The sequence below is a fragment of the Petaurus breviceps genome, unplaced genomic scaffold (assembly GCF_028583685.1).
Source record: "Petaurus breviceps papuanus isolate PSGF00001 unplaced genomic scaffold, PetGlider_PUasm1.0 90064, whole genome shotgun sequence".
Classification (NCBI taxonomy): domain Eukaryota; kingdom Metazoa; phylum Chordata; class Mammalia; order Diprotodontia; family Petauridae; genus Petaurus; species Petaurus breviceps.
This window is the reverse complement of record NW_027187173.1, coordinates 384,244-396,241: the sequence shown is the minus strand read 5'-3', so window position 1 is coordinate 396,241 and position 11,998 is coordinate 384,244. Positions and strand designations below refer to the sequence as shown.

General features: G+C 37.6%; 1 protein-coding gene across 7 annotated transcripts in view; it reads left to right on the top strand.

Annotated features, from left to right (window-relative positions):
* Positions 1–5,829: 5,829 nt before the first annotated feature.
* Positions 5,830–11,998, top strand: part of PHACTR2 (phosphatase and actin regulator 2) — a 175,978-nt gene continuing 169,809 nt past the window's right edge. Inside the window, exon 1 of one of the 7 annotated variants that reach the window (XM_069107470.1) lies at positions 5,830–6,372. In XM_069107470.1, the coding sequence (XP_068963571.1) occupies positions 6,327–6,372 (46 nt within the window). In that variant the 5' untranslated portion in view covers positions 5,830–6,326. The remainder of the gene's footprint in view (positions 6,373–11,998) is intronic. The other 6 variants (XM_069107469.1, XM_069107472.1, XM_069107471.1 and 3 more) reach the window with 6 other exon arrangements.

Genomic DNA, 11,998 nt, shown 5'->3' with positions numbered 1-11,998 from the left:
TTGCCACTGATATGGAGGAGATCCAGCCCAGATCCCAACTAGAAGAGACTTTCTTATAGATGCTGAAGTCTTCTGTGTGCTACTCTTTGTAAATAAAATTGTGCTGATTGCATTGAGCCCCATAGTACTATAGAACCCCCTGAATAAGATCCAGGATGAGATAATATAAGATTTGTGAAGTGCTTAGTCCAGGGCCTGGCAGATAGTAGACACTTAATAAATGCTAGTTCTGCCACTCCCACCCTCTACCCCTCAGTCACTCAAGAGTTGTTTTTCACTCCACATGGGCAGAAAAGGCTTCTCTGGGATTATAGCTGAGACTTGAAGGAAGCTAGGGAAACCATGAAGTGGAGATGAGGAAAGATCATTCCAGGCATGTGGTACAACTAGGATATTTCCACATTTGAGTGATGGAATGTTTAATTCAATGAACAACAAGGAGGCCAGAGTCACTGGATCATAGGGGAGTAAGATGTAAGAAGATGGAAAAGAAGAAGAGCCCAGGTTATAAGGGGCTTTAATTTTATATTTGATACTGGAAGTAATATGGAGACAATGGAGTTGATCAAGTAGAGAAGCGACATGGTTGGACCTGTGCTTTAAATGATCCCTTCGCAGCTTAATGGAGAATGGACTGGAGTAGTGGGAGACTTGAGGCAGGGAGGCCAACCAGAACGCTATTAAAAAAGCCCAAGCATGAGGCAAGGAGGACCTGTACCAACGTGATGGTAATATTCGTGGAGCAGTTATCTATGAAGGTAGGCAACAGCACCTTTTTCTCAGCTGATAAAGCCATAGTCCAATGTGAATTCTGAGCCCAAATTGGAAATTCATCCCATCCTGGCCCTCACCTATTCTGGAGAAGACTCACCAGGATATTGTTAGCTGTGAGCAGAATGAAGTCCTAATAAATCTATAACTCACTGAAATTGAAATTTTGTGATTTGAACTTGCAACAGTTTGGAAAGATGGAGGAAATTAATTCTAGACATGGGGAATGTGAAAAGGCTGAGATGTTGGATAAAATGTTAAGTTTTGGAAATAGGTGGCAATAGAATAGTATGGCTAGAACATAATATGTGAAAAGGAATAATTTGAAATGAGCCTGGAAAAGTAAGTAGGAACCAAATTGTGGAGGACTTTACATGTCAGGTTATGGTGTTTCTAATTTATTCTAAAGGCAATAAAGAACCACATAAGATTTTTGACAGTTTGAATAAGGAAAAATCAATAAACCTGATTAATTTAGACTCTCAAAAATTTTTTTGATAATATTCCTCCAAAGGGGAAATAAAATGATGGTGCCAGGGGGTAGAGAAGGGTCAAGTCAAGTCAACAAACAATTATTAATTGTCTGCTGTGTGCTAGGCACTGTACTAAGTTCTGGAGATGTAATGAAAGAAAAGCAATAACAAAGACAAAAAGTCCTGCTCTCAAGGAGCTCACAGTTTAATGGGGAGACACTATAAAACAATTCTATACGAGCAAAATGTATACAGGATAAATGGAACACTTGGTCATGCATAAACAAAGATAGAAATAGAAATACATGAAGTAAACTATTCAGAATTACAAACAGTTTGGTCTTCGGGGAATGACACTGATATTCATCTGATTTTTTAAAATTTCAAATGTCTTAGAAGAAGTAGTATACTGGAGAATTTCTAAAGAATTAAGCAACACTGAACTCTTCCTGAGACAGAAATACTAAATCTAGCAGTCATAAACCTGAAGAAATATCATGAAACTGCGTGAGTGGGCAGCACAGTGACTGATGAGATGTGATGAGGGAAAAGTAGAAGATAATTTTGATGATAAGTAATCTATTCTTTTATAAATGACATGTTTCAAGCTATCTGTTAATACCCAGAAGAGGGATTTAGAAGCCCTTGCAGGCACTCTGGAGAAAGTATAATATATTGCTGTGGTCAGAAAGGAGAACAAAATACTAAGTATCTTCAGGGAAGGTTATTGGAAACAAAATAGAATCTAATGTCCTGTCCTTGTTCAGAATTTCAGTGTGTTAAAAATTTTTTTTCCAACTTGGGTGCTCAAAAATTTTTAAAGGCATAATTGAGCTAATAAATGTTCAGAGAAGGGCAACTAAAATGATCAAGGGGTTAGTGGTACTCCCAAATGGCAAAAGAATATTTTTTTCTAGGGCTGAGAGAAATATCAGGTTTATAAAATTACAAAGAGTAGAGTATGAGGTGACCATATGTATATTTACCAAATCCTAGAGTTCTAGACCTATCTTTTCTTTATTAGAGACCTTCTTTTAAAATTTCTTTGTATTTCTTGTACTTATTAGTCTTCATTGCATTATAGCATTCAATCACATTAACATGTCACAATTTTTTTAGCCATTCACTTATTGTTGAATTTTTAGTTGTTTCTAAGTTTGATTGTTTTTTAAAATTACATACAATGCTGGTATTAAACTATTTGAAAATAGTTTTTCCCCCCAGAATATTTAAAAATTAGATTTATTATCCCAGTGGGATAACTAGGGGTTATCCCACCTTCTTGTAAATTTGAAGTTAATCAGTCAATAAACATTTATTAAGTGCCTACTATGTACCAAGCACGGTATAAATATCTAGGGATACAGAAAAAGAGGCAAAACATAATCCCTGCCCTCAAGAAGCTAGTAGTCTAATGGGAGAGATAGAGAGAGATAGAAAGCAAACAAATATGTATAAACAAATTATGGAGAGGATGAATGAGAAATAATTAGCAGAAGGTAGGCATTAGAATTAAGAAGGATTGGGGTGCCTAGGTGGTACAGTGAATACAGCACCGGCCCTGGAGTCAGGAGAACCAGAGTTCAAATCTGGCCTCAGACATGTAACACAAAAACTAGCTATGTGACCTTGGACAAGTCACTTAACTCCAATTGCCCTCCAAAAAGCCAAAAAAAAATTTAAGAAGGATTAAGAAAGGTTTCCTGTAAAAGATGGGATTTTGGGGGCGGCTAGGTGGTGCAGTAAATAGAGCACTGGCCCTGGAGTCAGGAGGACCTGAGTTCAAATCCAGCCTTAGACACAGCACAACTAGCTGTGTGACCTTGGGAAAGTCACTTAACCCCAATTGCCCTCCAAAAAAGCAAAAAAAAAAAGGTCAAAAGATGGGATTTTGAAGTTTATACAATGGTTGTAGAGCAGATAAAAGGAAGTTCATTACTACTTTACTGTGTTGTTTGTTTTTGTTGTTTCTGTATCTCTAGAGCTTAGCATAGTGCCTGGTGCACAGTAGGCTCTTAATAAAGGCTTAATGACTGACTCAAAGGCTTAATGACTGACTCATAGATAGACAAGTTAAGTTTTGGGAATAGGTAGCCATAGGCTAGTATGGCTGCTAGAACATAGTATGTGAAAAGGAATAATATGAAATGAGCCTGGAAAGGTGTCACTTAGCAACTCTAAAGTAAATTCTTGGCTTGTAAGATTGCAGATAAAACTGCTGAGTTCTTTACATAGATGAAATCACCGATCCAGGTCCCTTCCCCTCCCCTGCCCCCACAATTAAATCTAATTAATGGGCATAGAAATAAGAAGCATTTTTAGTCCTTCTGGTGTAGTGCTGCAGTTCTTTGAGAAGTCAGGTCTTCTGAAATATAGCCATTTGCCCAGAAGGAGGCGCCTGTCTTGTACATGGGTTGAAATTGAGATAGGATGATTGCCTGGTCTGGAACTCACTTCTGGGCTAATTCCTCAGATTTCATGAAAAGTGCCAGAGGACCTTAAGTCTGAACTTGCTAAAGCAAAACAAAGTGAGTAATCGATCAAACTTTTTAAAGTTGATCATATTGATAGACAACCTGAAAACTCACAGGGAAAAAAATGCCACTGTTGCAAAAGAAGGCAGCTATTTTGGCCAGAATTAGCTGCATAAATTTGGCTTATCTTTTCACTTTGCTTCATATAGATACAGCTAAGAAAAGAAAATCAGAGAAGGTATTTTTCAAGACTGAGCCATGCTTGACAAAACAAAATTTTAGAGCTCTTTTTTACTTTGATCAGCAGAAATATTAGGCAAATTTAGGATTTTATTTATGGACTATTTTTCTCTTGTATTTTCTATAATTACATACATTTCTTAATAGCTTAAATCAAGAAAAATCATAATGTAACATTTTAATAATATAATAAATGGATAATATATACATACATACACTCACATATACGTATAGTTTTAGAGTACCAGACAACTACTAATATATGCTATAATTTTCATGTACATAGTCTCTTTTATCCACAGAGCTTATCACATATTTTTAAGGAATTAATTCTTCTTTCTGTTTAGTAGTGGGAAGATGTTCACTACCTAATCAAATATCACAGTGGAAATCATGGGCAGGAATAAATCTCCATTCATCAGTTCAATTTTGAGGTCAAGTTCCCATTTAAAAATACATGATTTTTATATTCTTTCAAATGAAAAAATATTGAAAGCTATATTGAACATCAACCTAAAAAACTAAATTTTGCTTGTTGTTCAATCATGACTGATTCTTTGTGACTCCATTTGTTGGCAAAGAAACTGCAATTGTTTGCCATTTTCTTCTCTGGCTCATTTTACAGATTAGGAAGCTGAGGCAAACAAGGTTAAGTGACTTGCCCAGGATCACAGAGCTAGTGTTTAGGGCCAAATTTGAATTCAGGGAGAAGCTATCCTCTGCACCACCTAACTGCACAATGGTGGTGGTGGTGTACAGTTGTGTCTGACGTGACACCTATGGACTATACTGTTCATAAGGTTTTCTTGGCAAAGATACTGGAGTGGTGTGCCATTTTCTTTTCCAGTGGAGAGACCAATGAGGTTAAGTGACTTGCCCAGGGTCACACAGCTAGTTAAGTGTCTGAGGCCAGATTTTAACTCAGATCTTCCTGACGTCCAGCAGTCTATCTTCTACTATTCAATCTAAACTTTGCTTAGTGACTATCTTAACAGTATTTCTGTCTCTTTAATTCCCATCATAGTTCTTTGTCCTTTCAGTCTAGTTTACTTTTCTTTATATATGTAGCTCATACATCATTCTTCTAATTCTATTTTTTTTGCTTCATATCATTTGATAAAGGTCTTTTAAAATTTCTTTGCATTTCTCCTACTTATCAATCTTCATTGCATTATAGCATACAATCACATTAACATGCCACAGTTTTTTTTAACCATTCACTTATTGTTGGATTTTTAGTTGCTTCTAGGTTTAAAAAAAAATTACATACAATAGGGGCACCTAGGTGGTGCAGTGAATAGAGCACCAGCCCTGGAGTCAGGAGGACCTGAGTTCAAATGTGATCTCAGACACTTAACACAAAAAACTAGCCCTGTGACCTTGGGCAAGTCACTTAACCCCAAATGCCCTACCTTCCCCCCTCCAAAAAGCAAAAAAAAAAAAAAAATTTACATACAATGCTGCTCTGCTGAAGTGATCCTAGGCAAGTCATCTACCCTTTCAGAGCTTCAATTCCCTTGTCTGTTAAATGGTGATCATTATACTTGCACTACTGACTTTAGAGGATTATGCTTTGTAAAACTTTTAAATATTCTAGAAGTGTGAACTATTCTTAGTTTCTAGCTAGTGTACTTTATAAGTAGGAGTAGCAAAGATTTCAGTTTTAGGTGCCCAAAGCTAGGTGAGCTACTTGTTAGTCTCAAATAGTCTTTCTCAGCCTAATCATATTTGCTCCAATCCTGACTCAGATACTGGATAGTTACTCCCTAAACGAGGCAGTTTTTTTTTTTTCCAGCATTTTTAAAGGGAAATACTTTTTTTTTTAATGGGAAAAATACAGCCAGAAAAAAGGGGAATTCCTTAACCTCTTAGAAATATTGCATAAGGAATAGAGGAGGGGGGGGATATGGGGGACCCCAAGGGTTTTAAGAACTTTAGGAAAAAAACCCATATCTTGTTAAACAAGTACCAATACTGAATACTTTAATTTCTTTTCACTCAAGCGTTATAGGATCTGTTAACTTGGAACCCTTTGTGTTAAAGGGGAGGGTCCTGGTCGGTGAGCAAACTCTGGTCTAGTTGTACCAGCTAGGGACTCCCTCCCTACGACCTTTGACCTCGGGTAATCTGCATAGAGGAATGACAGGCATTCAGTGGAACAGGAACAGCGGAGCTGGGTTGCAACAGGAGGTGGACTTTCCGACCAGTGTGAGAGGCCGGCGGGAGGTGCCTCGGGGAGCTCAGACTAGAAAGCGCCTTACGGGGAAAGGTGAAATGAACCTCTGGGAGCTCACTGGGGAAAGAATCCATGACCAAAGGACCAAGAGAAGCGCCTGATTGCTGGCCCGTGGCCGGCTAACGTGCAGAAATGGGCCAGACCTCAGTCTCTACGCTGTCTGAGCAACGTTCTAGTGGTGAGTAGAGGGAGAAGCCTCTTTCCTCCAGCTGTCTGTCCGGCGGGGCTGGCCAGCCAGATGCAGCTCTCTGTGTTTCTCTCTTTTTTACAAACGGTTTTGTTTTTTCGCACTTGAGCAAATGTAAAATTGAGGGCAACGACACCACTTCACCAGGATGATTTTCCTCTGACCTATTAAATCTTATCCGTGAGCCGATTTGGGAAACTATCCTGAATTCTTTGTCAAAGAAAAGTAGAATGCCTTTTTTTTTTTTTTGGGGGGGGGGGGTTATAGCCGATTTTTTGGCCTTAAAGGTACAGACTCCCTTTTTGGGGAAAGATGTCTTACTCCATTTGGTATTTGAATTGCTTCTGAACATAATTTGATTTGGATAAACCAGAAATGAACTCATTCACACAAACGCATGGGGAAAACTTAAGCCAGACGTTTTATAGTTCTTTTAGGTGACAAACTTAGGGAGCAAGAAAAACCTATTTGTGGTTTTGTGCAATCTAGCAACATTGCAGTCCACAACTGAATTTTTTTAATGTGTCCACTGATTAGGCTTCTTCATTTAAGATAGTAATGCTGTTGATTGTCTTTCCTGATTGTAAATGGAAGTTCAACTTTTATGTAGCCAGCCGTAACTAGATGCTAATTATAAAAACTGGAACTGCTTCATATGATGTTGTTTTGTAATACACTTTAGCTTCAAGACTTAGACAAAAAAAAAATCTCATCTCTTTTATTGCTGAGGGTTAGAGTAGATTTCTTAGAATTGTCCAGTATATTTCTGGGTTGTAAAAAGAGCTAGTATTCTCTGTGTGTATGTGTGTATGAGTGTGTGTGTGTTTTAAACAAAAAAGGGAAGGAAGGCACATCTGGCATTTCCCCAGCTGTGTAGGGATAAACAACTTCGTGGTTAGACAATGAGAAAATAAATAAATGAGAGTATTTTGATATTTTTATGCTCAATATTTTAGAAGTGCTTGGAAACCTATTTAATAACTTAGAACAGTTATACTTGGATAATGTAATTTTTTTTAAAAGACAGACTTGAGCAGATTTGACCAAGGGACAAGGCACAGATTCCTAAATCAATACCAGTAAGACTTATAATCTGTTTGCCCAATTATAGAAATATTTTTTTCACCTTAACATTGTTTTCTGTATGGAGTTGTTTATAACCCAGAAGGCAACGCTTAGTTCTCTCAAGTATTGTAAACTTTGACTTGGGGCTTATATTGGTGCCAAAGGATTGATGAGTTTTCTGCAAAGAAGAAAGTAAGAATTAAGAAAAAAAAATCACAGTTTCCTTATTAGTTGAGTTCAGTTTTAATGGTATGTGGCATCAAAGATGTTTCTTTTTGATCTTGCGATTTTTGTTTACTACACCTTTGATTTTTGCTAGTAAGCCACTTAGTGTGATGACTTCCTTTGTTCATTTGAAAAGCATTCTGACTTTTCTCATTGCCCCTTGGAAACCAGGGTAATATAATGTTTTTCTTTTTTTCATCTTCTCCAATAAAGAAATTCTGAATTAAATCAGTGCTTTAAAATAAGTTTACTTTGCTCTCTGAATCTCCCCAAACATAAAATGCACAGGTCTTTAAAATGACACAATCCTTACTAAAAATTGATGATAAAACCAATATATCAAAAGTTCTTAAGTTTCATTGGTGTATTTCCTTTACCAATAGATGCAAATTGTACTCCTCTATGACTTTGGTAGATGGTGTTTGAGAATTTCTAGGCAGCCTGGTGAGGAGCCTCTCCAAAATTACCTACATTGGTGCTAGTTAGACACCTAGTCTATCACAGAGCTACTGGATTTGTCTTTTTTTGGCATACTTTGAAATATGCAGTTCTGGTCATGATGTGTCATCAAAGTAGGTAGGACCTTACCAGAAGCTTATACCAAAAGGTCACATAATTTGCAAATAAATAGAAATGATTATTACTGCTGAATGACTCCCAAGAAAATAAATAACTTGTCTAAATTTCAGGTCTGTGTTTATAAAAGTATTTACAGATATTTACAGGTAGACTGGTAACTCCGATTGTCAGTCATGCCAAGTCAAAGTCATGTTCAATGAGTAATAATACTCATTTCTGAAGTCATAAGTGTGCAGGCATAGAGTAATCATCTCATTCCACATAATTTCATTGAGATCAGTTTTGCATTATTTGCTTTCCCTGTAACTTTGCAATGCTATCCTAAATGAAAATGGCTTTAGACCAGCTATCTGCTTGCTATATATCATAACTTGTATCTATCATATCCATGTCAGAGGCAGCTGGTGGCACAGTGGATAGAACACTGGACTAGGGATCAAGAAGACCTGAGTTAGAATCCTGCCCAAGACACTTAGGAGTGAGACTGTGGGCAAGTTACTTAATCTCTATCTGCCTCAGTTTCCTCAACTGTACAATGGGGCACTTATCTCTTAAAGTTGTTATAAGGATCAAATGAGTAACATATGCAAGCCTCACTATGTCAGCTCAGTGGGCGCTATATAAATACTCATACCCTTCCCCCTGTATTTTCTTTCTTCCTTGTTGGCTATTTGGCAGAGTTGTTTTGAGGATCAAGTGAAATGATATTTGTTTAAAAAAAAAGTACTTAGTACAGTGTATTTGCACATAGTAGGTGTTGTATTAATGCTCATTCCCTTCTCATCTCTTTCCAGAGTGTTTTCTTCATTACTTATTAGCTATCTGGCTGTGGATTTAGTTCACTTTGAAACCAGGCACCTTTTAAGGGCAACTAGAGATTACAAATACAAAAAGAGCCTTATCTTGTGTAGCTTGTTTGCACATAGCTGTTTGCATGCTGTGAGTTTCTTGAGAGCAGGTACTGTTTTTGTTTTTTTACCCTCTCTTTGTATCCCTAGACCTTAGCATTCATAGTACCTGGCACATAGTAGACACTTAAGCAAGTTTATTGACTGGACTGGACTTTTTCACTTAGCTTATGGGAAATCTGTTTTAATGCTCCAGAGTTAATAGTACACTTAGAATATTTTTTTTTGCTTTTTTTTTTTGGATGGGGAAAGGCTGGGCAATTGGGGTTAAGTGACTTGCCCAAGATCACACGGTTGATAAGTGGTAAGTGTCTGAGGCTGGATTTGAACTCAGGTCCTCCTGACTCCAGGCCGGTGCTCTAACCACTGTACCACCTAGCCACCCCTACACTTAGAATTTTTGAAAGTCCATTGAATCTTCTGTTACTGAATCTGGAATTCAGTGGAGGTTTTGTAGGTCACCCATCTGCTTTCTACTCATTACTCTGAACTCGGGTGCCACACTTCAAAGATGTGAGGTGAGGCTGCTCAGTGGATAGAACAGTGGGCCCAGAGTCAAGAAGACCTGAGTTCAGATCCAGCCTCAGACTCTTACTAGCTGTGTTACCCTGGACAAGTCACTTAACTTCTGCTTGTCTCAGTTTCCTCAGCTGTAAAATGGGAATAGTTTCCAAGGTGGTTATGAGGATCAAATGAAATATTTGTAAAGCACTTAGTACAGTACCTAGCAATAGGTACTGTAATACAGTACTAGCAATAGTAAGGCACTACATAAATGCCTATTTCCTTCTCCTTCCTCCTATCTCGTAGTTTTTGTGAGGATCAAATGAGATAACCTGCAAACTGTTGGTAAAACTTAAAGTGTTGTATAAATTCTGGTTATTATTATTATTATTGTCATTTTCAGATTCTTTTCGTATCTAAATCTGTGATTCTTTGAAAGGACTTTTCCTTCCTACCCCCACTCTCCTCCTTGTGAAATCCCTCTTCCTTTTCTTCAAGGTCTTAACTCATATTATTCCACTTAAAAGTGACCTTTCACCTTCCTCACATTTTTCATAACTCTTTATATTTCCCCTTTGTTTATATTTGTAATTTGTCTTACAGTGATTCATATAGGCGCCTTGTTTTATCCTATTAGAGGATACTCTTTAAGGATGGAGGTTGTGCTTTATATAATTGTAATAACAATAATAACAGCTAGCATTTATACAACACTTTAAGGTTTGATAAGTACTTTACAAATATTGTCTCATTTGGCTTTCTCAAGAACCTTGAGGTGCTATCATTATCCTCATTTTGGAAAGTGAGGCAGACTGGGGTTAAATGATTTGCTCAGGATCACACAGTTATTAAATATCCGAAGCTGGATTTGAACTCTAGTCCTTATGACTCCAGGCCCAGGGGTCTATCCATTGAGCCATCTAGCTGCCCCTAGATACAATATAAATCTCTAAATAATCTTTGCCATCACATACACATGATTGATATTTGTTTTACTTTGTTACGGAATCAAATCTTTCTGCTTGACTTTGCATCATTTCCTCTGAATATTAGAAATGCAAATTCAGAATGCATAATCTAGTATAATTTAAAAACACAAGCCAAATAGAAATCCATGAATAAACCGTCATTTATTAAGCACCACCTGTATGTGAGATACTCTGTCAGGCATGGGGGACATACCAAGAAAAAACAGGGAAACAGCCCTTCTGTTCAGGAAGCATACATTCTCTCCTGGAGGTATGTATATATAGATAAACAGAATAGACAAAAATGATTTTGAAAGGGAGGCAGTGTTGTGGGATAGGGTTAGAACAGACCTTGTGTAGAAGATGAGAACTTGAGCAGAGAACTTTGAAGGAAACTAGGAATTTTGAGAGAAAGAGGTTAAGAAAGGATTATGTATCAGACAAGAGGACTGCATGTGTAAAGCCGTGAAAACTTGAGATACAGTACAGGAAGGCCAACTTGGCTGGACTGCAGGGTGAGTGTATTAATGATAAGGATGAAAATGTAGGTTGGGAGCAATTGGTGAAAGGCTTTAAATGCCATACAGTAATTTATGTTTAATGCTGAAGGTAAATAGGAAGCCACTAAAATTTATTGAGTAAGAAAAGAGTGACGTGGTCAGATTTAGCTTTAGGAAGATCAGTTTGGCAGCCACAGGGACGATGGATGGGAAAGGGAAGAAATTTTGATATGGGCAGAACAAATAGGAGCCTATTGAAATAGTACAGGAAGGAGTTGCTGGAGATAATCATTACTCCAGGGTTGGCCGGGTGAGTGGAGGAAAGCGGGCATATAGGAAAGTTATTGTAGAGATAGAAATGACATTTGACAGTTGAGTGGATATGTGGAGGGTGGGAGAATGAGGAATTGAGGATGACATGGAGGTTGTGAGAACTTGGGTGACTGCAAGTATCATTGTGCCTTCAAGAGAAGTGGGATAGTTTAGAATAAGGGTAAGTTGGGGGTAAGAGTGTACAAGGTTTTGGACATTCAGCAGAAGTGATATTTATCAGGGGAGTATAGATTTATGTCTGGAAGGGATGTTAAAGGTCATCTAGTTCAATCCTCTAATTTTGCCTAAGAGGAAACTGAAGCCAAGGTGTTGGGATGCTAATTGACTTACCAAAGTCACACAGTATGTAATGACAGCAGCAATATTCGAACCCAGATGCTCTGACTCCAAAACCAATGTTTCTTCTACATTATTACCAAATCTCTTGAGGGATTGTACTGACTATAAACAATACAACTGTTTATAGTTGTGTATATATATATATATAAAGAGAGAGAGAGAGAGAGAGAGAGAGAGAGAGAGAGAGAGAGAGAGA